The sequence below is a fragment of the Leuciscus leuciscus genome, assembly GCF_965113295.1.
Source record: "Leuciscus leuciscus genome assembly, chromosome: 12".
Classification (NCBI taxonomy): Eukaryota; Metazoa; Chordata; class Actinopteri; order Cypriniformes; family Leuciscidae; genus Leuciscus; species Leuciscus leuciscus.
In genome coordinates, this window is record NC_138736.1 from 12,608,811 (window position 1) to 12,635,145 (window position 26,335).

The following is a 26,335-nucleotide window of genomic DNA, read 5'->3' on the forward strand; positions in this document are numbered from 1 at the left end:
GTGCTGAGGTCTGACTTTGTGGTGCTCTGAAATTAAGTTATTTTAATATTAATATGTGATGAAGGACTTTGAAAGAAGTTTGACAGATTTCAGTGCTGAATAAGGTTAACACTACCCCGTTTATTTGAAAATGGTTAATTTTTGACACAAATGTAAAAAAGTAATCAAATCAAATGTAATATGTAACATTACTTTAGTAAAATCATTGAAATACTGTAGTTACACTGCTCATTATTATATTTTAAATAAGGAACTTGTAAAGAGTAATTTATGAGCTAACAGAAAAGCTAGTAACTTGTAACTTGTACATTTAACCTATGAACCAGACAGAAGGGTTATAGCTAGCCATTGGATTTATGATTCTGGGTAACAACTGTTGCAAAACCATTCCTCAGGTGGGTGAAGGTCATGGTGGTGGGGATTAGGGAGACAAAACAGATGTTTCAAAAACCGATCAGATAACGTTACTATGGCTTTGTATGGCAGTAACATTAGCCAACTAGTTTACGGTTAGACTAGGCTAGCTATCGATAACGTTACACTGACACAATGCTCTGAATTCGCAGCTAATATCAAATCCATAATTTTTTGATCAAGTTAAAATTTCCAGGTCAACCACAATTAATCCCACTACCTTTTAATATCATCCGATAACTAATTCAATGCCGATTTGTTGCTTTGCCCACTTACCACTTCAAGACCATCTGTAAAACATTGCCAGCTCAACGTGCGAGACGAGTGAGTTGCTTGAACATACACAGCAAAGATTCTAGAGCGCTACACGCGTAGCGCTCTAGATTTGATATACACAGACACCATATTAGGAAAAAGGGGCGGGCTGATGCATTGCTGACCGATTTATTACACATCCAGAAGAATACATTTGAGTCGTTATAGGCTCTGGTATATTATGGAGCATAATAGGAATAAAGTTGTGACAAAAAAATTATCAGGGAGGAAAAATCTGAGGGGGCACGTGCCCCCTCACTTTGAATGGGCATGACGCCACTGCTGGAGACTTCCCATATCCCATTTACTAATTATATAGTTATAGCAAACAGTAAATTCTTCTAAAATGTCTCCTAATGTGTTTTGTGCAAGAACTAAACTGGCATTAGGGTGAGGGTGGCATGAGGGATAAGTGAATTATGACAGAATTACATTTTTTTGTTCATCCAATCCTTTGGAAAAGGACAAAAATAAAACCCTAAGACTCCCAGAGTTTAGTCTCTAAAAGTGTAGCTTGGTCAGAAACGCACACAGGTCTTTCTCCCTGCCTAGCCTTCTGTGTTTGAAAACCCAGAGCTCGGAAGGAATGTGTTCCTGATAGCTTAAAATAACAGTAGGACGGGGTTTTTACACATGCTCTGGGCCAGAACCTTGTTGTTTCCGGAATCATCTTTGACCTTCTCTCTTTTGTCCATGCCACAGATTCTTGTGTGGGAGCTGAGGCCTTTCCGAGACACAACAGAAACCAGAGGCTGTGGTTCATTTCATGACTTCCTCCTCATTGTTTGCTTGTCTGTGTGACTGGAAACCGGCAGTGACAGACAGATGACTTTGGTCGCTCTTAAACCAAGCCTGTGGAGAAACTGGACCTGGCTCCTTCAGAAGTAGTGAGTAATCAAGGCCGACGGCCGAACGCCATGCTTTTCCCACACTTCTCTAACCTGTCATGCTGACCTTGTTGCTCCACTATTCTTTTAGCTTGATGTCCAAATTATCCCGGCACACTGCTGCCAAGTTGCTTCAGTGGTTTACACAATCCTGTGCCCAGTGGTCATTGAGTATTTTGCTCTCCACTCTATTTCCTTTTTCGTTCGGTTGTGTGTGTTGTGATAAGAGTGTATAGCAGGCCGTATTGAGGTCAGAGATGGGGATCTGGCCTCTTCAGCTGCATATTTAAAGCACCGCAGTGAGCACTAACTTAGAAAAACAGGACCCGTAAATTGACAAGAGACATTACAAGAGCGTTGATAGCTTAGCCAGATGCTAGGCCCCCTGCGTGGGTGTTTGTAGATGTCTGTCTTATGCTGTGTGAGTGTTTGTAGCTGTGTCCTGGGTTGACCGTGAGGTCCAATGTCATTCACTGCATTAACCCTTTTGGCTATGCCTTTTAAGTACGATTGTAAACACACAGTGCACACTGAAGTGCTTATGTAACCAGCGGCGATATAGATAAACACGTTTGCCTGTCAGTCATGCTTGTTTTATCGCATGGTGGCTTCAGGCTCTGTCATTACTATTGATTATTGCATACAGGCAGGAAATCTTTGTTTTGAATTGGTTTTGAATGCAAGGATAATTGTAACCACATATTTGAGGACTGAAATTTAAGACTCAACCATTTAAAATATATATTCTAAATATAATATTTGTACTCATGTTGGAAACCTTTTATTGCCTTTTCAATTTAATGACTTTAAAGATGTTGTGGTGTAACCAAGTAAAAAGTAACAACATATTTTCTTTATACTTTGAATGTGTGTTCACTTTTTGATCATTATTTTCTAAAAGTTTTTAAGCACATTTTTCAAGGTAAAAAAATATTTATTTTACAAATATCATGAATTATTAATTAATTACTATCATTACTTTGCAGAGTAACACCACACGGCAGTGTATAATCTAACCATGCCTTGTCATAAAAAAGGACCAGTTATTTGATATTTAAATTATTGACCTTAACACACAGTAATGAAGGTCTTCAGGGAACGGATATATTTTCCTGTTCTATTTTTCTGTATGTTGGTTGAACTTGCACTACGACTTTGTCGCACATGACTTAACTTGGTGGCTAAACGTTTTTTTAGCCATAAGCAGTTTTTTTAAAAACAAAATCCTAAATAACATTACTGCATTATGCCAAAACTACTTTAAGGTTTTAAATTGTCATCCTTTTAGTAACATAATGCTTATATTGGCTTTGTGAAGCATTAACTTTATTTGATGCAGTCAAACAATAATACTTGTTCAAAGCGAATGTTTTCATTGTCCTCAGTGCTCTTCTCGGGTGTATTTGACTGATTTGTGTTCTCTCAGCTGCTTGGGGTCCACTGACCTACTTGCTCACAATGACAGGGCTGTTTCTTCCTGGCGGTAACAAATCGTGAACGGGGGGCATCCTGCAGGCCTGGAGAAAGGGTGATGTATGGGACTCCCACCATTTCTCTCACGTCTCTCTCTCCTGCCATTTATTCTTTTGTTCAGGGGCCGCTCAGTTACCCTGTGTTAGCTCTTTCCCCTTTGACCTCCCCCACAGGAAGAACCAGTGACAGACTCTGAAATTCAACCGCTCTCCAGAGACACGTGTGTGTTACAGCTCCATCCACATCCAGGCAATGGGCCGTAGCATTGCTACAGATACTGGCGCTATTAGTTTAACTACATTTCTCAGTAGTGAGGTAGTAGTGTGGCTATTTTTCTGTACAGTAGCAAAGCTGTCTTTACCCTATAAAGCCTGTTGCATCATATTTGATACAAATTTCCAAGGCCTTAGAAAATCTTTAATAATTTTAATAAAGTAAACATAAGAATAACTTTTATATTGTAAGTCATATTTTAAGATGAACACTTATGGTGCATTCACAGGGCTCGTCGGCCTTGACGCTTGACGGAGGGCGTGTCAGGAGCTTGGTGCTGATGCGACTGTCATAGTGACAACAGCCAATTACATTACTTTCCGGTGTTGCATGAACGCAATTGGCTAGCGTCTGCGCTAGGGTATTTGTATAGGCTGGTATAGGTATCTTGATTAGCTGATGCCTGCGTTGGCGCTTAAAGTTGAACATTTTTCAACTTCTGCCGCAAGCAACACCAGTGACGTGATGCAGCAGAACCCACATTTCAGTTCGGCAAAGCATTACATCACCCATTCAAAGTAAACGAGAATGCACCGTGTGAATACACCGTTCCTGGACTGAAGCAACTTTGGTTTACTTGATTATCCATACATATTTTTTTTATTGCTAAAAATGTGAGTATAAACACTGGCTTTTGAGGGACATTTATATGAACATCTCTCAATCATCATTGTTTTGCATTGTATTATGTTTTGACCCCAGCAATAAAAGTACAGAGCTTTGATCATGAAATTAAGCATTTAAATAATCTTACTAAGACATATTATAGGGAATTTTATTTATATTAATTGCATTTTATATGCAATCTGTAATCCTATTGTAAAGATCTCATTGATTTACAATACAAGCTGTCAGAATTTCATAATATTAACAATATAATATAATATAATATAATATAATATAATATAATATAATATAATATAATATAATATAATATAATGTTGGGGAAAGTTACTTTTAAAAGTAATGCATTACAATATTGCGTTACTCCCCAAAAAATTAACTAATTGCATTACATAAAGTAATTTTTGCTTATTAGTATGGGTGAATTAGATCAGTGGAGGTCAGCAGCAAAGACATTGGTTAATAAAGTGAGATTAAATACATAAAGTATTTTTGTAATTTAATATAGTTAATTATAAAAGTTGTGCGTAAAATTCTGAGATTGCATTTTACTGTTTTTAATCATTTTGAGGAATACTGAATGTTTTTGTGCAAGTGAGATGAGTAAATGCATGTTCATATTTAGTCTCCTGAAATAACCATCATGTTTACACAGCGCACACAACACCTCCTCACTTTATTTCTCTCAACATGGGTACAGGAGAGCTGTCAGTCAATAAATGTGAACTAGCGTTACTTATTTTAAAAAGTAACTTGGGCATTTTGTTGTAAATTGAAAAAGTAATATGTTACTTTACTAGTTACTTGAAAAAGTAATCTAATTAGTTATGTGCCTCGAGTTACTTATGAGTTACCCCCAACACTGAATATAAATATATTTTTTCTTAGTTTGGGCTGCTGTATAAAATCGAGGTCTCATACTCAAGAAAAACTTGATTTAAACATGCGTTCATATTCTCCTCCCTTGTACTATGATTTAGACATTGAAATTCTGTACTATGTTACATTTTCCCTCAATAATTTGGCAATCAAAGTCAGTTCCGTTTTCTCTGTCGGCTGTTCTAGAGTGATTCATGTGTGAATCAGATGAGTGGATTGTTTACAATGAATTAGTCAAACATTTTTAGCAAAACAGTATGAATCAGTTTACGATTCAGTCTGAATCATTCTGACAGCTCAATCAGGGAATGAATCTTTTGGAGTAAAACAATAACAGGATAACAATAACAGATTTTTTAAGTGCTCTGTTTGTTGTAATTTGTAGTATGTTTTGTTACACCATTTAGGTGAACAGTGAAGGATGCAGTTTGTAATGTTTTAAAAAGAAGAACTGCATTGAATTGAGCACTCATTGCTCTCTCATGTAATACTTTCTTAAAGACAGCACTTATAATGCTGTACTCTGAAGATCACCATGCACAGCAGAACCTGTCAGATCTCATGTCTAGCTCTTCCTCAAACTCGTATTGTGAATTAATAACATAAGTATGATCAATAATAGATGCCACTATGACTTTTGCCCCCAGACTAGACAGAAGACTATGAATTATGGATTTCTTTATTTTTTTTTCATGGCTATGGAGGTTTTTATTTTCTTGTTTTGTTCATGAGATCTCCTGCTTATCACATCTAATAGAAAGGTTTTTTAATTAAAAAAGTGATGAAAGCCTTAGGAGCACTTGTTTCTGATATATGAGAATTTCATTGATAATCTTACAAAAGGAAAATTGTACAATAGTCTAAAACATATGAGATCTACTGGAAAGTTGTAGAACACAAGAAGTCAAAAAGTGGGCCTACTTTTGATTTTGACTGTGTACTTCTTAAAGGGATAGTTCACCAGAAATTAAACTTGTCATGTCATTCCAAACCTGTATGAATTTCTTACGTAAAGAAGAAAATATTTTGAGAAATGTTTATTTTTTTGTCAGCGGTCAATCCTAACCAAAACTGTTCTTAAAAATATCTTATGTTTTTCACAGAAGAAAGTCATATAGGTTTGGATCGACATAATAATGACTAAATAAAAGGATTTTCATTTTAATAACTAGAAGCATTTGTTAGATTGATTTATGGTTTGCATTTCGCAATAGGAAGAGTTTACCAATCAGCATCATGTCTTTATTTACTCATAGTGATTTTATGATTGACTCTTTTCTGTTAAATTCCAAACAGCAATTTAATTGTCCACACTTTTTGCCGAGGAATAACAATGAACAGTGACTGAAGCTTTCAAGCTTTAAAAAGGAAATAAAGTCACCATTAAAGTATCATAAAAAAGTTCATATGACACAAAAGTAAGTCATATGCAATTTATTCCAAGTCATACAATAGTTTGTGTGAGAAACAAACTGAAATGGAAGTAATTATTCACTGAAAGTCACATTGATGAAGAAGGAAATATATCCCTTTTGTGAGCAAATTATTCTGAGTCTAGTCAATGATTGACAAAACCTGAATGATTAGCTCACAAAACATACTGAGCTGGTCCTTGGATTCGAATCACTCAATAGACTCAATGAACTCAATGGGGGAAAGATCGTCAGAGAATGATCAATCCACTCTCTGAATTTCTGATCGATCAATCCACAATCTGACTTGTGATGCAGCCTGGAATCATAATCACACCATGTTTGTTCGTTTGACCAGATGAGACCTGCCAACTGAGCCTAGTTTCTCCCAAGTTTTTTTTCCCCCTCCATTTGTGTCACCTGATATATTTTTGGTTCCTTGACTGCCGCCTTTGGCTTGCTTAGTTGGGACCAGTGGCGGCGCTAGGGCTGGGCTAAGGGGACTTAAGCCCCGAATGTTTTTTGGTACAGCCCTGAATATTTTGTTCCCTTGTCTTTCTCATAGAGCAAAACAATTAATCAGATGAACAAATGTGAATAATATTACAGCTGCCGCGATTACCTAATCATGAAAAGTGCATATTACAATTTTATTTATATTTTTCCCTTTGCATTAAAGGTACTTACAACGTGCTTTTGCAGCGTTGAGCATTGTAGCCAATCACAGACATGTCTGTTGAACGCATCGGCCAATCAGAGGCGTTTAAATGAGTCGATGTGCTGAAGATGTGTTTTGCGCAAGCTCACAGAGTTCTACACTTTTGCAAACCTGTCATTATTATTATTGGCAATGAACTTATAGAGAATAAGGCATTCACTGCAATGTATTTGATATTCTTGATGCTGCTCTGATGCACTTTATTACGCACTGTTCTTTTTGTTGTTAGGATGACTAAAAGTTCAGCGGTCTAGCTCATCAATGTCAAAAATGATTAAAGAAAGCAGAGCTTACCATTCACAAAAGGGTGTTAACAGTGAATGAATGCCTGGTAAAATGTAAGTAGATAAACATTTAATATTTGACAACTGTTTTACAATAGAAATGTTCAAGTTCGACGGTATCCGGTGATGCAAATTACTCAATTTTTTTTATTCATTAAATTTAGCCTTTTTGAATTGAAAATATGCTATCATTTCCTTGATTCATGTAGAGCGAATGTATGCATACTTAAAAATAAAATATTATTTACAAATAGTTTTAATTATTTCACTAATACAATAAGCCTTTCTTTTTCTTTATTCCCTTAAATCGCTTTTATAACAAATTAATTCCTTTAAATAAAAATATAACCAAATATCCACTGACCTTATAACCACCCCTGGTTGGGACTCTTAATATTCAGCAGTATTATTAATTTGACTGGCCTGGCACTATTGGATGAGAACTGGATAATGACATCACTGTTTTCTGCAGAGCTGCTTCATAGCTGAATTAAACTCATTTCATAATTGCTAAACTTTTCACAGTTATTGAACTGAATCAACACTTCAATGACTTCAGACGAATAATGGCACTATTGTCTTTTTTAGAGCTGCTTTACAGCATAATTGAAGTCTGTTAGCATCATTCATCATTATTTTCCTGTTTATCGCTGTAAAGCTGCTTTGAAACAATCTGTATTGTATAAAGCACAATACAAATAAAGGTGACTTGAATAATGACAAAATTCCTGAACAAAGTATTGTATGGCTTCAAAAGACTTCGAATGCAGTGTGTGAGTCATATAGGCAATTTTTATGATATTTCTGTGATTATTTTTACATTATTTTCCTTGTGATCTTCAGTCCCCAATCATTGTATTTGCATAGACTGAAGAGCTCGACATGAGAGAAAATCACAGGTTTGGAACAACATGAGGGTAAGCGATAGTTCACTTTTTTTTCTTTTCTTTTTTTTTTTCTTGGTGAACTATCGCTTTAAGCTAGCATATTTAGCTTTCATCAGTCTGCACTTAAGTTTGGGTTTCCATCTGCTCATCAGAATGTTCAACATCAAAGGCAGGCATGTTTTAAAGACTATTTAGGAGAATTTGGAAGCCCTGCAAACAATAATGATCAAAGTTTAGCGTGTATTTCTTGGTTGTCCGGCATATTTAGTCAAAGTGCCATTCCTTCAGTTCAAAAGCTAAAGATTAAAAATGTGCTTGTTAGCGACTGTGCTATTCATTGACACACCAGTCCCCCACATGTTCATAGCAACTCAACCACTTTGATTGAGGAACTTGATGCATTTTCTTTTGTGTTTTGCTGTGTGTGTGTGTGTGTGTATATATATATATATATATGTGTATATGTATATCAATATATACATAAGCCACCCTGGATTCCTGAAGATTTTTCTTCACACTTAAGTATTTTCATCTGTAGCATTTCACCTGCCATGATGTGACTGACACAATACCTCCATCCCGCTCCCCAGCCGCCCCACTCCATCGCTCTCTTCATGCTGATTTACGCTGTTAGAAATTTTGCTGAGTAAATTCTGTGCCATATCCAAATCCCCTTCGTCCCGTCCTCTCAATACTCCCTCCCTCAGATGGATTTATACCGATTTTAAGACTTTTATCTTTTTCGGGTTTGTAATTTCTGTAAGCAGACACTTAACCAATGCAAAGCTTTGCTGACTAAGATGGTTGGGAGTTAGCGAGAGAGATCACAACCGCTCTGAAGCATCAGCAGTCACACACGTGCGTACCTATTGCATATCCATACAAACACATGCATTTAAGGACATACACACGCAATATCTGCATGAAAACCTTATGTTTAGTGTTAATGTTTCCTTCCTCCTTTTACTATATGTCTATACTGTTTACATACGGACTCATTTATAGTGCCTATAAACAAATCCCTTATCATGGGATTTACACACAGATATGGGCATATGTATGCAGATTTATTTAAGATAATATGAGCACATGAGTAAATTGGCTTAAGATAAATAATTAAATAAAAATGCAATTCATATATACAATGGAATTAATACACCTCCTCTATGATGAGCATGTTTCATTTCTGAGTTAAAAATAATACAAAATTAGGAGCATAATGTAAATATTTTTATAATAGGAAAAAAGTCAAGTGATGCAAGCAATAGGGTCATGTGGTGCAACCAACATGCAGTGGGGGGAAAAAATGAAGCAGGATATATATGATATGATGGCCATCATGAATGTGTGTCAAGATCAATAAGCCGATAAATATTGAATAATTCAATATTTTAATGACAAGGTAATGTTAGTTCATGTTGTAAAGAGTCATGTGGTTATGTGACTTCCCCAAAATGTAACATTTTTCATAAATGACATTTCTAAATTAAATAGAATTTGATTTAACAGGTGTGACAAAAAAAAAAAAGTGTAGTTTGGGCTACTTTTGTGTAGTCATACTCTTCTGAAAAAGAGACCAGTTTTTGAAACATGGTTTTATTTATTTATTGTTTATAAATAAATAAATGCATTCATGTATATATTCACAAATATTTACGAAAATCTATAAATATTGAAAAAATAAATCCATTTAAGTTTGTATATTTATGCTCTCAAATCGATTAATTGCAATTAATCACATCTAACATAAGTTTGTTTATATAATATGTGTGTGTATTTAGAGAGAACTTGGCATGTGTTTTCAACTAGATTTCCTTTTGTTTATCATAGACCCTAGATATTGAAGTGTTAAATTGACTGTCATAATTATCATATTTATTATATAATATAATTAAACATAATATAACTATTGTATAAAAAAGGAATCTTTCCATAACTAAATAAAAGGATGAGCCATAATCCAATCCACTTACATCAGTTTATAATTTCCTATCCAGCCCCATTTTACCACATATCTTCTACCATTCTACAGCCAAATAAACATGTAGGACAGAGGCTGTTATTTGGACATCTCACCACACAATTACTGATTCTCATTCCAGCTGAAAAGGCCGCAGTGGCCCTAGAGAGAAGAACATTGTGTTCATTCAGTGAAGATAAGTGTCTTTATTTTCAAGACCATGCAGAGGGCATGCCTTATAAGTTAACGGACAAACCATAAGTCAGTATCAGCCTTTTAAAACTGATATTTGTCCCAGACTGGGAGTAGATTCACCCATCAAACAAACAAACTGAACAGGCAGACGCGTCTCCTCTCCCAAGCCTGTTTGGAGAACGGTGAGTTCCTTGTTTGTCAGTGTGTTTGGGGAGTTGTGAGGGAGAGAGAGCGGATGTACGTTTAAGTCAGTTCCTCTTTTTGTGTGGAACGATATGAGGTCTGAGTGGGGCAGTTAAGGGTGCGCTGGTGCCAAAAGCATTATTTGGAGTGAGCCAGACAGTAGCCGTCAAAACAGGAAAGGCAAACAGCAGATGCTGAGATCTGCAGCACGCCATGAAGGTAACCTCAAGCCTTGGCCCCCTGCTCTCACAAACTCAACTTCCTGTTTAGCAGAGCACAGAGGGATGACCCTGTGGTTAAACGCAAGTAGAAGTAGAAACAACTGACCAGAATCTAACAGTCACTTGAAGCGTTTAAATAGTAACAGGTGTGAGAATGAAAATGTGTAGTTTGGCCTGCTTTTTTGTAGTCATGCTCCTATGAAACGTTTATTGAAACATCTATCGATCTATCGATCGATCGAAATAAATCAAACGATAAAAAAATAGTTGTTATAAATGTATCAAAAAATACATCAATACATTTTTTTTAACTTTTTTTAATAGCCTATATATTTTAGTTTTAGAAATAAATACAAACAGTTATAAATATTTAAATTTAGAAATCAATAAATAAAATAATAATATATGTATGTATTTAAAAAAGAAAAAAATGTGTTTGTTTGTTTATTGATAGATGATTGGCTAAGCTAATGCACTCAATCAAATCTATAGTGGCCAAGTCCTCCTGCAAAATCCCACTTAAAGGGGTGGTTGATTATGATTTCACTTTTTTTATTTAGTTAGTGTAATGTTGCTGTTTGAGCATAAACAACATCTGCAAAGTTGCAACGCTCAAACTTCAGAGCAAAGGAAGATATTTGCTTTTAAAGAAATCATTTTTTAAGGACTACAAACGGCTGGTAGGGACTACACGACATTCCTCCCGGGTTATTTACATCACTAACGCTAAAATTTACATGAATCCCTCCCCCTGGAACGTAATTTATAGATGATCATGACAGAATATGCTAATCAATGACTAGAAGAGACTACACATAAACTACATAAATTCATCAACTAACCATTCAGAAATGTCCTGTTGCATTCTACATGTTGTCACTTCTTGAGTCTCTCCATTATTGTCTGACTCTGGTTTGAACATAAACATTGACATTTTCAGTGCATGTCTGTGTGAGGTACAAGGACACAAAATGTTGAAGCTCCGCCCCCTGTGCTGGAAGCAGCAGCTCATTTGTATTTAAAGGGACAGACACAAAAAGGTGCGTTTTTGCTCACCCTCAAAAAGTGACAATTTTAACTATATAAAAATATCTATGGGGTATTTTGAGCTAAAACTTCACATACACACTTATGAGTGGACATCAAAGATTTATTTTACATCTTGTGAAAAGGGCATTATACCACCCCTTTAATCCGGCCTTTTCTGACTTTAGCTAGTTTTGGCTGGTCTTATTTTGTTTAAGAAGGTCTAGCTGGACTCCCAGTCTGGCCAGCTGAAAACTTTCTAAAACCAGCCAACTGACCATGCTGGAAGACCAGCCAAGACCCGCAAGCCAACTTGGGACCCCCAACAGGGTGGACTTGTTTGAAATCATGTAAAACCACTGGTTTGCACTCTTCACATCATTATTTCTGCCCCCCAAGGCACTTTTGTGATGAGAAATGCAGTTATTACTTTCGCATTAGTGATAAGATGTTCATGGCTCCTTTCTAGTGATATAGTAGAGAAAGTGAGTGAGAGCCCAGAGAAGGATGAAGGGTTGGAATGATGTGGTAAGACTAGGGCTGGACGATATGGCCAAATTTTATATCACGATATATTTCTTAATTTCGGTCGATACGATATAATTTCGATATCGATATGAACAATATAAAAGCCTCAGAAAAACTGCCAATAACGCCCACAACGGATGTCTGTACCTACAATCTTCTGAGGTTAATTCATTTTAAATTAATTATAAAATTATAAATAAATAATAAATTAAAATTAATTTGCCAAGTCTATGAAACATCCTCCTATAAAACTACATAATATTTCAGAAATAAAAACGGTACAAATAAATGAACGTTCACTTTTTATTTGTATTTAACCTTTATACAAACAAGAAAAGTGAAATAAACATAAGACTCTCAGACTGACCTTATTAATATATTTATTTTTAAACAGTAACAGGCTGATTATATTATTCTTTACACAAAACTTATTGTAACAAAACTTGTTCTTATAAACCAAAGTGCTTCAGCCAGGATAAAAAAAATATGAAAAGTGCTCAGCTGCAGAAAAAAAGAGAAAAAGAGTGAGCAACAAAAAAACACATGTTGCTGGGGCAGGGACATTGTTGAGTGTTGATGACATCCCATGACAGGCTCTAGAGATTTCTGGCAAGAAATACAAGCTGGTCTACATTATCTGGCTTCAGAGATGCCCTTTTACATGTGACAATGTTGCCACCTGTACTAAAAACCCTCTCAGAGGGGGAGCTTGTGGCCTGAATGCACAAGTAATGTTGTGCCAGTTGACTTACTCTAGGGAAGTTGTTTTGATAGACTTTCCACCAATCCAGAGGATTTGAGTCATTGTCAGCATGTGGAGACAGAAGGTAGTTGCCGAGCTCCCTCTCAACTGCCTGCTGTGCACTCAAGTTTTCTGTGTTAGTAGTAGTGGTGGGCCTGTTTGAAAAAAAGCTAGCCAGAGAACGCTTTTTCTTGGGTGGTGGAACAAAAGTGTCTCTCATGGCTTCTTCTCTGGACTCCTCTTCCCTGACCACAACAGATCTCTCTCCCTTCAGCATCTCCAACACAGCTCTCTCTTTGATGTATTCTCTCTTCTCCTCCTGAGTGTACTGAAGCTTGAATCTTGGGTCAACGAGGCATGCCATGTCAAGTAGATTATCCATGGCTGGGTCATCATATTTTTGGTTAAGGTATCCCATCACTGTTGTCTTTATGGTCCTGGTGAGCTCTGTGTCATCCTCTGCTTCCTTCAAGATGGAGGTGTTGAAGAGATGCATCACTGGTTTCAGAAATGATACACTGACATAGGATTCACCAGACAAGGCATCAGTGAATTCGAGGAGTGGGCTTAGAGCTGCATCTATGGACTCTAAAACATCCACATCTTGCCAGTTAGGAACCAGCGGTCTGGTCTTCTTGTCCTTTGAGAGGACTTCTGTGATGGCCCTTTTCTGCTCCAGAACCCGCTTCACCATTTGTTGACGGGAGCCCCATCTTGTTGGTGTTTCACTGATGAGCTTGTGCTTTGGCAAGTGATACTCCTCCTGAGCAGCTGCAAGGTCCCGTTTCTTCTTCCAGGAGTAGGAGAAGGCAGCCACCACCTTTTTACAGACCCCAATTGCTCTGTCCACCCGCTTGTCTTGGTTAACTTTCTCTGTACACAGTGAAAAAAAAAACAATATATACTTATAATTTGTATTTATATTTTAACTACAATTTTTCGTTTAATCATATTATTCTTACTGCAAAATTCTTCTGCTTGCATAATTTTTTTTTTTTTTACTTCACACTTGATTTGGCAAATTAACATATGTAACAATGTTCATATGTTCACATATGTAAACATATGTTCCAATGCCAGTAAAACACCTTGGAATTTAATTGAAAGAATTGCTGTATGTATAATCCATACAAATATGTATGTCTTGAATAAAGATTAAAGGAATAGCCTATAAAATCACTTAAATAGGGGGAATAAAATCACCTAAACAACTACAGGGTAAGTATTATAGTTACAACTAAGTACTAATTAAGTACAATGATTTAATATAAACAAAATCAATTAAAGCTGCTGCAGTCCGTAACGTTTGGCGCTCTGCATTCATCTTGTGGAAGAACATTGTAGCCGGAACTACTTCTCTCTGTTTATGTCTATGACGAATCACGCAGGTACTGGGCTACTCCGCAGCAGAGCCGAGCCGAAGTAGTTTAAAATAGTCCGAATATAAACACTTATTATAGTGTACCGTAGTGATTCAGGATAACACAAAAACACGGTTTGGATATTGGATTCATGATGTACTGGCTCATTATATACATTTTGCTAATTTTTGACCAAAAAGGTTACATACTGCAGCTTTAACATAACACTATCATTTATATTGCTGTGTATAACTTACCAATAGCAGAGTTCAGTCGATGCCCGAAGCATTGTAGTCTTGTCCATCCGTTCAACTCAGCGGCTTTGATGATATTGGTCCCGCTATCTGTGGTGATGCAGACCTGCCGGTCCTCGCGGAGTCCCCAGGAGGCGAGCGCATCTGCAAGTCCGGCTGCAATTGCTTCGCCCGTGTGATCATCGGGAAAGTAGACCGTCTGAAGGCACAAGCTGACAAGCTTCCAATCTTGATCAATAAAGTGGACTGTCAGGCTCAAGTATGGTTCTGAGGTTCGGCTTGACCACAGGTCGGCTGTGGTCGCGAAATATGACACTGACTTCAGTTGTTCCTCCACCCTTTCCCTAACTTCACCATAAAGTGCAGGGATAGCTGCGCGTGAAAAATATTTTCGCCCAGGGAGCTCGTATCTTGGGTCGATGATTGAAATCATTTTCCTGAAGCCCACGTTTTCCACAGTACTAAATGGCATCATGTCCTTAGCCAAGAAGTTTGTTACAGCCTTTGTAATGTCTTTATGACGTTTAGACTGTTTGTCATAAGGCATGAATGCAGCCATCTGTGTTTGCTGCATGGGTTTCTCTTTTGACACAACTGGTGTTGGGGATGAGGATGGTGGTGTTGTTTGAGGGACAGGTTGTTGGCTTAAACTTTTATGGTGCCTCATCTTCTGACTCTCAGAATGTTCTATCGGGTGGAACTGCTTCAGATGGTGGAACAGATTTGATGTGTTCCCGCTGCTAGTCGGCACTACTCTCCGGCACATTTTGCAGCACGTTGAAACCTGAAGTTTATCAGATCTCAGATAGCCGAACCACTTCCATACCACTGAATTAGTCTTTCCTCTCTTATCAACAATTTCGTCTGATTTCTCCGCACTTGTGGAAGCTCGTTCCGTCACATTTGTATTGCGGTCAGGGGCGCTCATTTTGAAGCTAAAATTTGCCGCGCTGGAGATCACTACTGCTGTGCTGAGCACTGGTTGCGTGTCTGCGGTGCACGTCATCACGAAAGTAGCCAATGGTGTTCTGCTCTTTCTGACGGCTGCGCGCCTAACGTCAGTCAGTTACAAATGCTGTTATGTATATTGAAATATCGAAAATGTGTTTAAAAATCATATCACCGTTATTGAAAAAAAAAATATCGCGATATATATTGATATTGAATTATTGTCCAGCCCTAGGTAAGACTGATCCTTATGGTTGCCCCCTGCTGGCAGGAGCAGACCGGAGCCAGCATTATTGTGCTCCCCTATTGATTTCAGCAGGGAAAGGGGAGTCGAGTCTACCTCATTAGGAGGGGTGGGCTATAAGGAGCAAGAAATAGAGAGATCCTTCTATTGCTGTGGTCTTGTGCTGTATAGGCTTTTCATTTTTCAAAACTTCTCCAGGCACAAGAATGCTGCTCAATTAGGCTGTCCACTCACGACTTAATGAGGAACCAGCCATGACGGCGTCCTCTAATTTATGACAAATTGCCTAATTGTTCCTGGCTATTCACATGCTCTGGGCGAGGTTTGTGGAACGTGCAGAGACAGCCTCACTGCCACAATAAGTCTGTATTTTCTTGCAGTTCTTCTCGTCTAATAACCACTTTCTTTTGTTCATTCTTCTAACTAACTTTTTGATGCTCCAAACCTTGCAGTAGTCTTGGTTGTCATTTAAACTAAAACCCAGTGTCTTAAACCTTTTGTTGCATTTCTGATTGGTACGCTCCTGGAGGTCAAATTGGCAGGATTTTTAAAGTAAAAGTTTATTATTCAGAATAGCATACCACTCTTACTAGCAGTACATATCAGTACATATCAATTCACTCTCTGCTGAATATTGTATTGCACAATGCAACATGCTCAACTTGACATTCCATTTGCAATGTGATGAATGATCCGGAAATAATTGCATTTTTTTTTATTTTTTTTTTACTAATTTAATTGGACTGGTATTGAATTTAAAATGCATAATGACAATTTTTTACTTCCAATATGTTAGTTGGACGCCACTTGCTGTATTAAACATGCAACATGATGAGGCAGGACTCCAGACAAAAAAAAAAAATTGACTATATAACCAGTGGCTCCTAATATATATATATATATATATATATATATATATATATATATATATATATATATATATATAATATTTATATTTATATATTTATTTTATTTTATTTTTTTACAGAATTGCTTGATAAAAATGGTTTTTCAAAAGCGGTTAACTTTCATTTGATGTAGTCATTGTAGTGAGACTGACTGTATATGCGCCATATAAATGTCACTTTTGTAAAAAAAATTAAATATATCTATTTCTAATATTGTTGATTTATGGTTCACCTACTTTACAGTTTTACATGCAATAACCTTTTTCTTTATAATCGATTCAACATTACAATTAACCCTCACAATGCTTTTCAATAATTTGTTTGTGATTTATATTTGTTTTGTTGAACTATTATTGAATAAAATGTATTACTACAAAACTCTGTTGTGAATATGTATCTTTCATTTTAATTAGCGGTTCCCAGTTCAATGAGAGAGTCAGTTGCGAACTCAGTAACGTCTCTGAACAATTCACACATTGAGTGATTCTGAATCGTTAACCCTTGAGTGAGTTTGAGACTGTTTCAAGAATCTTTTTGACTGTTTACAAGAGTCATTGTTTATGAATCCAACATTTCAACTCATGCTGACGTGAACTCTGAAGCTGTAATTAACTAACCGCACATCATGAGATTATAAATAACGAAACCATGTATAAACGCATGAATGTACTGACTAAAAAAGATTAACTGTTGCATTTGTCATGCATTTGAACCATTTAAGTCCCATTCTGGAGCCCTGTGTTCATGTAATGACAATAGAGCAAACTGTACTACAGTTTAAAAAGAAAAATGGTTTCATATGTACGGTTTGTTACTATTTTCTGTGTACAGATTATATGTACATTTTTATTTTCTGTTTTTATTTAGTTAGTTTGCAGTATATAGTGTGTACTTAGTTAGTATTCCATTCTAAATATTGCTGTGTCCAGGGCTTGGCATAACATTTTTTGCTCACCAGCCACTGTGGCTAGTGGTTACTAGCCACACAGCATTTTCACTGACCACAATTTTGACATTGATACCATGGGGTAAACTGCCATATAGATATATTTAATATTATCTCATAATTTGGCAGCAGGTATATTAGGCTGCAGTCACTTTAAGACCTGACGCACGGATCCGTTATAGTTACACGTGTTTTCTTTCTCAACTGTTACCATCCACTTAAAATATAACTGAATTTTGACATTATTTTGTGTGTATTTGACTGTTTAAGCGCATTAAGCAGCGAAAAATAACTAAATTTAGTACTGAGAGGTGGCTTTATGTGCGCACACTTTGGTTGTGAGCACAAAATCTGTGCAAATGAGTAAAATTATGTGCAATACGTGCAATCCCACGCCAAAATTCAAGCCCTGTAACACTACCAATATTCATCCGGAGCAAATTAAATGAGCGAGTGAGGGGAGGCGGGTTTGTGTGTAACTTGCTGTCGGAGAGATGAAAGAACGAGAAAGTGTAGCTGGTATCGGCTATTTATTCTGTGGAAAATGAGTAGCCTATTGGAAGCCTTTCAGATATTTCAGTATCGATAATGTCAAGCCCTGCATGTGTCTCGCCATATTTGTCTCCATATAGCTTCTGTACATTTGTAAACTAATGATAAAGTAGAAAAAAACAACCTCACCACTTCACTACACTCAGTAGAAAATAATACGATAAAATGTATCTGTATCTTATAAACAAGACATTAAAACAATGTTCAGCCTCTAAACCCATGTGTGAGGATATTGGCTTAAGCTGAAGGTCATTGCACGGCAACAGAATGTTTCCAAACAGTCCATTATTATGCTTGTGCATTTCAGTCTTGGACACACATAGAAAATGTGTTTGCGTAACCCTTCGGTAGACCTGAATTGCTTTTTCACCTCATTGAACATTACCCTGAATTCTGATGCAATACCCGTGGCTTTCAGCTTGTTTTCCGTCTCCTCCTTTCATGCAAACACACACACATATGCACATCAGTTAGAATTATGCACTTTATGTCTTTCCCTGGCTCTGTTTCTGCTTACACACTCTCTCCTGTGCTCTGTTTCTGCCTCGCAGACATGCAGCCAAAAATTGCGAAGCAGTCTAGCACAGGCTTCTCCCAATCAGACACTCACTGGTACCTCCAGACACTGCTTTAACAGCCCTCCCCGACACAGCTGTGCCAGTGACCCAGTAAACTCGCAAATGAACCAGCGCTTGTGCCATCTCATTGGCTGGATCAGAGACGCATGACAAGCCTCTAGCCTCTCCATCTCTGTCAGCTTTTCTTTAATCCCATTCCAAAAAAATCCTCCTTATTTTCCCCTGCTATACCCACAACAGATCATTTTTCTATCGCAAGAGGTCGTGTCCCCTAATAATATCATTTTGACTGCAGACATGTTGCGATTTCCTCTAAATCTGTCAAATGAAACAACACAAGACGGATTAGTTCTCTCTGTTCTCATGCGCTTTCCACTTCCACTTTCCCATTGGCTCTTTCTGCTTTCGGAAGGTCTCCCTCCCTCCACGCTTTCACTGTAAATTTCTATTGTTTTTATTTATATACAAATCGTGGGAGAGCGGAGTGCTGGGAGTCTGTCTCTCTCGCTCCGTCTTGACCAGTCCCATGAGTTGTGGATTAGCTGGGAAGAGTCCTCATGCTGGTCTCTCCTGCCCTAACAAACTTTGCAGTTTTTTCTATACTGATGTTAACTATTATTATCTTTTTTGTTTACACTTTGGATTGATTATATACATTTAAATTGTTATTTTAGCTATTTGGTTATCTTATAAAATGGCATTGCTTAGTAGTGGTGGAACGGATCACAAAATTCCAGTTCGGATTATATACGTTTTTGGAGCCTCGGATAATTGTTCGAAATTTTACACACACACACACACACACACACACACACACACACACACACACACACACACACACACACACACACACACACACACACACACACACACACACACACACACACACACACACACACACACACAGACACACACACACAGACACAGACACAGACACGCACAGACACAGAGGAAAATAAGTATTTGAACACCCTGCTATTTTGCAAGTTCTCCCACTTGGAAATCATGGAGGGGTCTGAAATTGTCATCGTAGGTGCATGTCCACTGTGAGAGACATAATCTAAAAAAAAAAAAAAAATCCAGAAATCACAATATATGATTTTTTAACTATTTATTTGTATGATACAGCTGCAAATAAGTATTTGAACACCTGTCTATCAGCTAGAATTCTGACCCTCAAAGACCTGTTAGTCTGCCTTTAAAATGTCCACCTCCACTCCATTTATTATCCTAAATTAGATGCACCTGTTTGAGGTCGTTAGCTGCATAGACACCTGTCCACCCCATACAATCAGTAATAATCCAACTACTAACATGGCCAAGACCAAAGAGCTGTCCAAAGACACTAGAGACAAAATTGTACACCTCCACAAGGCTGGAAAGGGCTACGGGGAAATTGCCAAGCAGCTTGGTGAAAAAAGGTCCACTGTTGGAGCAATCATTAGAAAATGGAAGAAGCTAAACATGACTGTCAATCTCCCTCGGACTGGGGCTCCATGCAAGATCTCACCTCGTGGGGTCTCAATGATCCTAAGAAAGGTGAGAAATCAGCCCAGAACTACACGGGAGGAGCTGGTCAATGACCTGAAAAGAGCTGGGACCACCGTTTCCAAGGTTACTGTTGGTAATAAACTAAGATGTCATGGTTTGAAATCATGCATGGCATGGAAGGTTCCCCTGCTTAAACCAGCACATGTCAAGGCCCGTCTTAAGTTTGCCAATGACCATTTGGATGATCCAGAGGAGTCATGGGAGAAAGTCATGTGGTCAGATGAGACCAAAATAGAACTTTTTGGTCATAATTCCTCTAAACGTGTTTGGAGGAAGAAGAATGATGAGTACCATCCCAAGAACACCATCCCTACTGTGAAGCATGGGGGTGGTAGCATCATGCTTTGGGGGTGTTTTTCTGCACATGGGACAGGGCGACTGCACTGTATTAAGGAGAGGATGACCGGGGCCATGTATTGCGAGATTTTGGGGAACAACCTCCTTCCCTCAGTTAGAGCATTGAAGATGGGTCGAGGCTGGGTCTTCCAACATGACAATGACCCGAAGCACACAGCCAGGATAACCAAGGAGTGGCTCTGTAAGAAGCATATCAAGGTTCTGGCGTGGCCTAGCCAGTCTCCAGACCTAAACCCAATAGAGAATCTTTGGAGGGAGCTCAAACTCCGTGTTTCTCAGCGACAGCCCAGAAACCTGACTGATCTAGAGAAGATCTGTGTGGAGGAGTGGGCCAAAATCCCTCCTGCAGTGTGTGCAAACCTGTTCAAAAACTACAGGAAACGTTTGACCTCTGTAATTGCAAACAAAGGCTACTGTACCAAATATTAACATTGATTTTCTCAGGTGTTCAAATACTTCTTTGCAGCTGTATCATACAAATAAATAGTTAAAAAACCATACATTGTGATTTCTGGATTTTTTTTTTTAGATTATGTCTCTCACAGTGGACATGCACCTACGATGATATATATATAGCTTTTCATTTATAACTTAAAGCTCTCTTGAAGTTCTTTGATTCTTCGAAGTTACTGGCTTAACTGATAAAGTTCACACATTATTTAAAACCAGTGAACAGTCAGTAATAAAATAAGAACAAATACACAAATTACAAGCAGAGATAAATAGCAAAGTAACAGTCTTACAGTAGTATTCAGGTACAGAAATGAATAATTTAGCCTAAATGTAAAACAACACTTTGTTCACTGTAGAAATGACACAGACAAAAGTAGGAATATTAGGTGTGTGCTGTCACTTAAGACCGACTGCACGGACCGAAAAAACGTACTCGGTTACTAACGTAACCTCGGTTCTCTCTAGAAGAGGGAACGAGTACTGCGTAAGATATCTTACGCTAGGGGAAAATCCTTTTCCGCGAGATATTGAAGCCAAAAATTATCCTTAATTTTGTAATAATGCAAAACGCGTTGCAGCAGCAATGCAGACATAGGCGAGACAGCTCGCGCGCCTATTGGCTGCTCTGCGGCAACTGCAGCAGCCTATCGAGCGAGGCCTGGCGTGACGTCAGACCCAATCAGGGCACTTCGCGCCCGCTGCGTCACGTCCCGCTGAAATGGGCGTGGTCTAGGCCTATAAATATCGCTCGCAGGCAGCTATTATCTGGTTTTTCATCATCGAAGCAACCAGAGCGTGTGCATGCACGGCAAGATACGCAGTACTCGTTCCCTCCTCTAGAGAGAACCAAGGTTACGTTAGTAACCGAGTACGTTCTCTTACGAGAGGTCTCTCGTACTGCGTAAGATATCTTACGCTAGGGGACCCAATGTAAAACGCCGTGCATGCTGAGATCTGACACCAAAGACCCAAGGGCGAAAGCCCGGGGTACATATAGTGCACAATCACTCAGTGAACTCACAGGGAGTCCGGGAAGAAGGAGGGGTGCAGCCTCACTTTTCCACATAAAGTAGCGTCGATGGGACGCGAATTTCATCATACAGACAGGGCGGGGTACGGCCTGAACTGATGGGGAAAAATGTCGGTCTTACACAGTTTGCCCAGCTTTATACTGTCGAACATTGAGCTGTGCTCAGCAAACGCAGCATTCTGAGCTGAACGCATCAGGTCAGATAATACTGGTAGTTTAGACCGACAGCAGCCTGGCCTGCAGGGCGGGAACCTCTAGGTTATAAAACCTTATAAATGTAGACGGGGAGGCCCAGCCTGCCGCCATACAAATATCTTGCAAGGCAATCCCACTTGACCAGGCCCACGAAGAGGCCATGCCTCTTGTGGAGTGCGCTCTGACACCCAAAGGGCACTGCACGCCCTTGGAGGCGTATGCCAGCGCTATAGCATCAACTATCCATCTGGATAGGCTCTGTTTCGACGCGGCTAGTCCCTTAGAACGTCCGCTAAACGAAACAAAGAGCTGTTCCATCTGTCTGAAAACAGACGAGCGAGACACATAAGCTCGTAATGCCCTGACTGGGCAAAGGAGGCTCGCGTCTCTTTCCTCATCAGGGACCGGTAGGGCTGACAGAGAGATAATCTGCGCCCTAAACGGTGTGTTGAGGGATTTTGGAACATAACCGTGCTTAGGTTTGAGTATAACTTTTGAGTCATTGGGCCCAAACTCCATGCACGCCGCGCTCACAGAGAGCGCGTGCAGATCCCCTATGCGCTTCACTGAAGCGAGAGCCAGCAAAAACACCGTTTTGAAAGACAGGTGTTTCAAATCGATTGACTGTAAAGGCTCAAATGGCGCACCTTTCATGGCTTCCAGAACCGTAGAAAGGTCCCATACGGGGACTGAGGGAGGTCTGGGAGGATTCAGTCTCTTAGCCCCTCTAAGGAAGCGGATGACTAAATCGTTCCTTCCTATTGACTGACCAAGCGTTGTTTCTGAGAACGCTGCTATAGCCGCCACATAAACTTTGAGCGTGGAGGGGGCCCTGCCCCCATCCAACAGCTCTTGTAGGAAGGAAAGCACCTCCGTCACATCACAGTTTGTGGGTGACACACCACGGGCTGTGCACCAGCCCGAAAACACTGACCATTTCGAAGAATAGAGTCGTCTTGTAGACGGAGCTCTAGCCTGCGTGATCGTGTTTAATACTCCTTTAGGGAGTCCAACATGTACCCGTTGATGGCCCAGACATGAAGGGACCATAGTTCCGGGTGAGGATGCCAGATCGAGCCGCGGGCCTGTGAGAGGAGATCTCTCCTCACTGGTACTGGCCACGGGGCAGTACTTGCTAACTGCATCACGGCTGGGAACCAAGGTTGGTTTTTCCAGAACGGTGCTACCAGCAGTACTGAGCATCCTTCTTCCCTGATCCGTTCTATCACCTGAGGCAGGAGAGAGACCGGGGGAAAAGCATAGAGCGGGCGGCGGGGCCACACATGGGCCAGCGCGCTCCTGCTCTTGGAAAAAAATTCTTGACAGTGATCGTTTTCTTGAGACGCAAACAGGTCCACTTCCGCTCTGCCGAATTTCTTCCACAGCAGTTGGACTGTCTGTGGGTGTAGAGACCATTCGCCTGCCGGAACATTGTTCCTGGACAGTCTGTCCGGTCCTAAATTCAAGATCCCTGGCACATGCGCTGCTCTGAGCGAGCGCAGGTTGCACTGAGCCCATACCAGGAGGCGTTCTGCCAGCCTGTACAGTTTCTCGGATCTGATGCCGCCCTGGCGATTTATGTAGGACACCACTAGGGCTGGGTACCGAACTTCGATACTTTTATGGTATCGAAAAAAATACTCCAATTCTATGAGTATCGAAAAATTCTTTATCTTTCGGTGCCAAATTTCGGTTCCATCTGAGCGCGTAAGCGCAAGCTTATCTGTCCTCTCTGCATATTGACAAAGAGCGGAGCTCCGACCCACACACACACGGAGAGGTGCGGACGGATTAAACTGTTTGCAGTTTTGCTGAAGTCACAGAGAGTCACGGTTGGTCTCAAGTGTGGTAACAGTTTTTTAAAACTTCACGCAGACAGCGTTTGCTGCGATATGATATTAATTTAATGGCGAGCAGAAAGCGGTCGCGGTGCTGTTGACGTTACACTTCCTCTTACTAAACAAGCAGCCACAATGGTGTTTTCTCTCCCCTGATGACTGACTGACAGGCAGTCATTTTATTAATGTTAGGCTATGTCTACATTAATCCGGATACATTTGAAAACGGCGTTTTCGTTTATAAACGCTCTCCGTCCACACTAGCGTTTTCAGGCGTTTTCGGACGTTTCAGTGTGGATGAGAAACTTTTGAGAAACGCCTGAAAACGCTTAATTCACCTTACTGCGCATGTGTTAATCCCCACCAAAGATCACTGATATGATTCAGATGGAAAAATAAATAATGAAGTTATCGCGCAATTCGTCTGACAGGATAATTTTATTTAGTAAAATATCTCACCATTCACTGATGCGGTCCAGGTCGCACGCAGTCACCGTATGTTTGGTCTAAAACGCAACTGCTCTCATGTATTGCCGCGTTTTCAAATGTATCCACTATGGAGTGCGTTTTCAAAAAAGCTTCATTTTCATTAATAAAAACGCCGTCTCCGTGTGGACGGAAGGCCAAAACGGAGAGAAAAATATACGTTTTGTGGACATGCTAAGTGAGTAGTTTTACCAGATTTTATTTTGATAACTGTTTTGATTCACAATTAAGGTGGAAAATAAAAGCTTTGTGTTTAATGTATTTTTGTTGATGTTGAAATTAATTTTAAAACATATGGTATCGAAAAAAGTATCGTTAGGAATCGGTATCGAAACTGAGGTATCGAAATTGGCACCGGATCGAAAAATTCTGAACGATGCCCAGCCCTAGACACCACAGACATGTTGTCCGAACGGACCAAGACGTGGTGACCTTTTATTTGGGGACAAAAACGCGTCAGCGCGTTGTCTACTGCCAGCATTTCGAGGCAGTTTATGTGCAGGAGCTTCTCCCGTTCTGACCACTGGCCGAAGAACGGTCTGCCCTCGAGCAGCGCTCCCCATCCCGAGGTGGACGCGTCCGTGGACACCACTTTCACCCTCGAGGAAGTCCCCAGGCTTACACCTGATTGGTACCAGTCGTTCGCTTTCCAGGGTTTCAGAGCTGTAACGCATTTCTGATTGACCCTGAGGCGAAGCAAACCGGGTGCCCACGCTTCGCGTGGGACTCGCGCTTTCAGCCAAAACTGCAGCGGGCGCATGCGGAGCAGACCCAGCTGGAGCACTGACGATGCTGAGGCCATGAGACCTAGCATCTTCTGAAATTTCTTGAGCGGGACAGACGCGCCGCAGCAAAAAGAGTTCGCTGTGCGTCGAATGTCTACCGCGCGCTGTTGTGATAGTCGCGCTATCATGGATAGTGAGTCCAGTTCTGTGCCCAGGAAAGATATTTTCTGACTGGGTGACAGGGAGCTCTTTGCCCAATAGACCCAAATCCTCGAGGTGATCGAGTAAAATGGTCGTGTGTTCTATGAGCACTGCGTGAGATTGCGCTAGAATCAGCCAATCGTCCAAATAGTTCAGCACTCGCATGCCTCTCATTCTGAGGGGTGCGAGCGCCGCATCCATGCACTTCGTAAATGTACGGGGTGCTAGGGACAAACCGAACGGCAGGACTGTGTACTGATATGCCTGGCCCTCGAAGGCGAATCTCAAATATCGCCTGTGACGTGACGCTATCTGTATTTGAAAATACGCGTCTTTCAGATCTATTGACACAAACCAATCTCCTTGGCGAATCTGCACAAGGATTTGCCTGGTCGTGAGCATCCTGAACTGTCGCTTCACAAGCACTTTGTTCAGTTGCCTTAGATCTAGTATGGGTCTGAGACCCCCGTCTTTTTTCGGTACCAGGAAGTATCTGCTGTATAGCCCTCCCTCGCTCTGATCTTGAGAGAGAGGTTCTATGGCCCCTTTGCTCAATAGTTTCGTCACTTCGGCTCGAAGTAGATGTGCTACTTCTGTTTTTACCGTGGTCTCGACGCGCGCCACATAGCGGCGAGGGCGTCGGCGAAACTGCAGCGAATAGCCTCTTTCTATAATGTTCAGCACCCA

The 26,335-nt window shown here is 39.8% G+C and overlaps 2 protein-coding genes across 6 annotated transcripts in view; one reads left to right on the forward strand and one right to left on the reverse strand.

Moving 5' to 3' along the window:
• Positions 1–26,335, forward strand: part of nrsn1l (neurensin 1-like) — a 218,430-nt gene that overhangs the window by 24,170 nt on the left and 167,925 nt on the right. For 3 of the 5 annotated variants that reach the window (XR_014210377.1, XM_082185326.1, XM_082185325.1), the window contains one exon: positions 1,432–1,616. The gene's annotated coding sequence lies outside the window, so the exon portion shown is untranslated. Of the gene's footprint in view, positions 1–1,431; positions 1,621–26,335 lie in introns of all 5 variants that reach the window. The other 2 variants (XR_014210375.1, XR_014210376.1) reach the window with 1 other exon arrangement.
• Positions 12,285–15,823, reverse strand: LOC309510495 (E3 SUMO-protein ligase ZBED1-like). Its single transcript, XM_082185293.1, has 2 exons — positions 14,640–15,823; positions 12,285–13,894 (listed from the first exon to the last, which is right to left on the reverse strand). The coding sequence occupies exons 1-2, from the start codon at positions 15,640–15,642 to the stop codon at positions 12,876–12,878; spliced, it is 2,022 nt and encodes a 673-aa protein (XP_082041419.1). The 5' UTR covers positions 15,643–15,823; the 3' UTR covers positions 12,285–12,875.